At 37.0% G+C, this 5,657-nt stretch overlaps 1 protein-coding gene across 1 annotated transcript; it reads right to left on the reverse strand.

Annotated features, from left to right (window-relative positions):
* Positions 1–228: 228 nt before the first annotated feature.
* On the reverse strand, positions 229–3,430 carry LOC147860478 (cinnamoyl-CoA reductase 1-like). Its single transcript, XM_087325039.1, has 5 exons — positions 3,169–3,430; positions 2,052–2,218; positions 1,617–1,814; positions 864–1,195; positions 229–487 (listed from the first exon to the last, which is right to left on the reverse strand). The coding sequence occupies exons 1-5, from the start codon at positions 3,365–3,367 to the stop codon at positions 352–354; spliced, it is 1,032 nt and encodes a 343-aa protein (XP_087181165.1). The 5' UTR covers positions 3,368–3,430; the 3' UTR covers positions 229–351.
* Positions 3,431–5,657: the final 2,227 nt, after the last annotated feature.

Below are 5,657 nucleotides of genomic sequence, written 5' to 3' on the forward strand. Positions count from 1 at the left end.
AGTTACTATGTACAAGTCTGAATATAGTATATAAATAAACATCTGCCTAATGTGAATAACTACCATAATATAGACACCACGATTTCATGGCCATCATTGAGTGTGTGTGTGTGTGGGGGGGGGGGGGGGGGGGTCCCATGGAAATCCACCCTCAAGTCTAGACAACAATATTTAGACCATCAAGAAAACAAGGAAATCATAAAACTTCAAACAGGTCCCAGCTTCCAATAATAAGAAACATGAATTTGGTTAATCTGAGTTGAATCGTGAAAGCCACTCAATATAACATTATATTTATATAATGAATCTTTGGATGGTGAAATGCAGAGGGAGAACATTCAAAAAGTGCCGCTAGTTACTATGTACAAGTCCGAACAAACCATCATTGCAATTTGTTCCTTGCGTTTCAATTGAAGAATAACCACAGCTGACTTGGAGACTTTTCAACTTCTCGTTGGACAACACACAAGGGTTGAATGATTCCAATCTGCAACACCATTTTGTACACGACATAGCAATGTCATTGACAGCAACTCAAAGAATGTATAAATCTTGAGCTTTTGACATTTATAAATATTTTTCAACAGAAACAGACAATATATGATAGAAAAATAGATATGAATTAATATTTCCATTAACACTTATAAACTCTGGTGTTTTCTTAATGCTTCCAATAATAGAGGGATTAGAATGTGATAGATACAAATGAATGTTCCTGAACATTCCTAAAATGTTGTTGGCATTTTCACATGATTCCGAGCATGAAAATGGGATTCTAGGATGATTAATAAAGAATTGTTTTTCCTATTCAAGGAGAAACATGACAGCTTAATACCACTAAATATAGAGGAGAGAATACATACCTCTTTGCGGCCATGGGATAGTTCGGATACATTTGGTTTGCTGCTTCCACAATGTCTGCTTTGCTTAGCAACTTTTCAAAACAAATGTATCTCCCTGAAGCTCCTTCAGCTTGATAAGTTAATATATGTGCCTTTGCCAAATCGTCGACATACACAAAAGCAAAGATACCACTCTGATCCAATAGACGCTGTAAATTGTTGTTGACCAATACATTAGTTTTCGATCTCGCCAATACCGTTGCAGGATTCATGACAATAAGATCAAGCCCCTTGTCCCTCGCCAGAGCCCATGCTGCTTTCTCTGCCAGTGTTTTGCACAGTGCCGACCATAGCTGCAAAATTCACACAAAAAGTGTACATTTTCTTCAAAAAGAACTTTGAATGTACAATGGTGATATGAAAAGATGCAAAAAACCATATGAGTTTAATGTCACAGTTTTTTGCATTATTCAAAAATCCCTGGCCTCATAATCATAGAGCCCAAGTTCATAGTATAAATAATTTTTTGGATGATGCTATGTTTCCAAAGAGGAACGGCTTCTGATGGATATGTTCTTGAAAAGCAGGCGATTGATATGTTAATATAAATTACTTTCATGACACATGCATGTAATGGGATGTCATATGCAGTTCCATAGATTGGGTAATCTGAGCAGCAATCATATGACCGACCAGACATGTGAGAAGCAAGTTATAAAACTGGGGATAAAAGAAGATCCCATAAATTGTAGTATACTTTAGCGCACACAGTACCTTCTTTTTCCTGCAAAAATCAAGATCGGTCCAGTTCTTCTCATCTAAAACAACACTCGTCTCTTCCAAGTAGTATTGCCGGTCCCAAAGAATCGTGGAGAGACAAGAGGTGAGCACAAGCTTTGTTACAGAATGAGTGTTAGCGCAAGCCTCCACCACATTTAGAACCCCTCCCACTTCATTATCAATTGTCTCCTTCTGCATTAATTAAAGAGATTCATCCAACTAAATAACCATCCACATCCAAGTTCAATGTGATGCACTTCCTAAAAAGAAGTTCAATTATGCCTAAGAACTTACATGAGAAAAGAATCAAAAGCATGAAAGTATTATATCTGCAAGATAAAAGAAGTGTCCTAAAAAACAATATGCTAAAATTATACAAAAGGATTGAGAAAAGAACAAAATGAAATGTGGAAGGGAGGATGTGGATACCGGGTAATCTCTGGCACCATTGATGTCATAGTTGGGAGAAGGAACATAAAATACACCATTACATCCATGGAAAATCTCAGAGAGGTTGCCATAATCCAAGACATCCACTGTGCTTATCTCCAAATGATCATTAGCTCCTGGAATGTCCAGAAGGACGGTAACTTCTTCTGCAAATCACCATACGAACTATTATAAGATATATTGAACAGGAATTGCAGGAAACCATGCACAAAGTGCAACGTAACATGCATCTCCAACACACCATAGGGGGAATGTAAGTGTCATGACAGTATGCATCTGGAAAGGATGGAAAAAAGAAATGCATGAGAACTTCTAACTAAACAGAAACGAAGGCATATGATGCAGATGCAAACCAAGTTTTCAATAGAATTTAGGGGCAAAAGCATACAGAGAAGAATGAGGAACAAACGATAAATAGACAACATAGCAGCAAAGCAATATAGGGATAATCGCAAGATTGGATGTTCTGCAAATTATAAGAACATGGTTTCTCAAACGTAATAAGAGTTCTTCTTTAGCTATTCTTGAATTAATTGACTGTGATAGTGTGTCACTGATGCATTGTGGAAACAAATAGATTTGGGCTCTTTCCACTAAAAACATGAATTAAGATACTACATGTACCATATTCCAACTATATTCATATGAGTTACGTGCCTAGACTAGCAAAAACATCAATCTCGTTATACCAAATGAAAGGGGAAACAGAAAATGGAAAATGATGACTCCGCCACTACAATTACGAGAAACTAACTTTGCCTCCATTAGTGCATAATCAGACACAAACTTGCTCTTACATTAAATTTTAGTATCAATGCTTAATTACACAAGTTTAACCATCAACCTATATTTTGTAAGAGGTCAGAAATACATCAATTTTCATTTGAACATGCTCACTTCGAAATTAAATAGCTATATGAGAAAAGAACTAGTGATATTGTTTGTGTATGTGTACGGATACTTATGTACACATCTGCATTTGTATGTCTGAGTGTGTATGTATGCATGAGTGTGTGCGTATGTGTGTATGTGTATATGAATGTATGCAGGTATATGTATGTATATGAATGTATGCTTGGACGTGTTAAGGACCTACCAGCAGTGTGTGGAATGGTTGATCTGACACTGTAGCCTTCCTGCAAGAGAAGCTTAACGAGCCAAGTTCCAAGAGAGGCACAGCTACCGGTGACACAGACCAATTCGTCATCATGGTTAATTGTATGAGATGTGCTTCTGCGGCTGGATATGGACGAGATTAATGAAGGTCGGGGAATTGAAAGCTTATGCAGCACCATAATAATATATATTTGAAGATTGAAGAAGAAAGAGCAGCAACAATCAAACGGGAAGGAGAGAAAGAGAGAGAGAGAGAGAGAGAGAGAGAGAGAGAGAGAGAGAGAGATTAAGGATGCAGAAGCTTTGCCGTAATATTGATATCCCCGATTGCAGAAGCTTTGCTATAAAGAAGCAACGAGGATATATTTGATGTGAACTAGCAGATCTACTTCTCCCTCCTCCTCATCATCATCATCTTCTTCTTCTGCTGCTGAAATTTCTTCTTCTTCTTCTTCTTCTTCTTCTTCTTCTTCTTCTTCAATCACGTCTCCGTCTCTTACTTCTTCGACTGATGTCTATTCCCGCCTTCTACTTTTCCCGAAGATGATCTCTACCTTGCGCAGGAAGCTAATCTGCTGCTTCAGAGATCACTAATTTAAAGTGTACATATATCTATATCTATATCTATATATATATAAATTATAGACATACATACATACATAGACGGTGTGCGAGGAGGAGACGGGAGCACAAAGATCGTGTGAAGGCGACGGTGTTGGTGATGGTAAGTAACGAGATAGACAGACAGACAGACAGACAGATGAAAACACGCAGGAAAAAAGGGGAGAGAGAGAGATTGGGGGAGGGAAGGAATAAAGAAAGAAGAAATGGCGATGGCGAGAAATAGAGAGAGAAGAGAAGAAATGGTTCTTTTTTCTGCTGTAGCTTCTGTTTCTCTGCAAATAAAGAAGAAGAAGGAGGAGAAGGAGGAGTGAGTGTAGGCCGCCTCCTCCTCAGAAATAGGCTTAAATTTGTCTTTCCGGTGTATCTACCGTATGTATGTATGTATGTATGTATGTATGTATGTATGTACCGTATGTACCATTTATATAATATTTATCGTATGTATTGTATGTATCGTATCGTATATACATATTGTATGTATGTATGTATGTATGTATGGTATCATATATACATATTGTATGTATGTATGTATGTATGTATGGTATCATATATACATATTGTATGTATGTATGTATGTATGTATGTATGTATGTATGTATGTATGTATGCATTGTATGTACTTATGTATTGTATGTATGTCTATGTATGTATGTACAGTATGTATCTACCGTATGTATGTATCTATCTATCTATCTACTAACTCGTATGTATGCATGTATGTACCATTTATATAATATTTATAATATGTATCATATCGTATGATTGTATGTATCGTATCATATGTACATATAGGTATGTATGTATGCCGTATACATATAGGTATGTATGTTTGTATGTATCATGTATGTATGTATGTATTTGTGTATGTGTGTGTGTGTGTGTGTATGTATGTATGTGTGTGTGTGTGTGTGTGTGTATGTATGTATGTGTGTGTGTGTATGTATGTATGTATGTATGTATGTATGTATGTATGTATGTATGTATGTATGTATGTATGTATGTATTTGTGTGTGTGTGTATTACACATGCACCCCCCAAAGTGAGTAGAAGATCAAAAAGAGACTAAGAGACGTCTGCCTCCCAATAGATACATCATTCAATTGATGCAAATGAAACTTGGAAGAAACATTGACTCCAGGACTACATTGAGTCTCGACTAGGTGTGGCAACGCCTCTTTAAGCATATTTACTTTCCCCCACCCGGTATTCACATGGGGCATGTTGGTTTGGACATCACTTGTCCGCTTTACTTTCCATTATGATGCCGAATCTATGGACCATGGTTTTTACACCAAATCTGGAAGTGTTTGTGCACTTCCATTAATGTCTATCTAGTTTTTACGGGATAAGGACGGAGATCCAATCATTATGGGCGATACTGAGTAGTACTACTACATATTACATTTGGAAGGCTTGGTGCTCTCTTGTTTTTTATCAAGTTAGGGCCTCGCCAACTGAATTGGTAAAATGTATTTGGTTGGACATAGTTCATATTTTTGCAGGGTCAATGGGATTATATTGTTGGAGATTCTAACAATGAAGCTGCTCAGTGCCATCGATTTCTTACTTTGTGGATAGCTACTCCACATATGACCTCGAAGAATGGAACTCCTTTCTATGACTTTCAGCCACCAAAATGGTTGTTCCTACCCAGATCACACAGGAATCAAAACCTTGTGAATTATTTACACTAATGAAAGGATATTCTTTTTGGGAAAAAAAAAACAATCATAGTTTAGTCGTTTTTGTTAGCGAATGGTCTTTGTAAACGCTTATCGAAGCATTTTGATATCAGTGTAGTAGGATCGGTGTTCATTTCGATGTTTGTGTACATTGTTCGGTTGT

The sequence above is a fragment of the Azolla caroliniana genome, unplaced genomic scaffold (genome assembly GCF_043228905.1).
Source record: "Azolla caroliniana isolate FFs.n. ecotype wild unplaced genomic scaffold, voAzoCaro1.0.p SCAF_9, whole genome shotgun sequence".
NCBI lineage: Eukaryota > Viridiplantae > Streptophyta > Polypodiopsida > Salviniales > Salviniaceae > Azolla > Azolla caroliniana.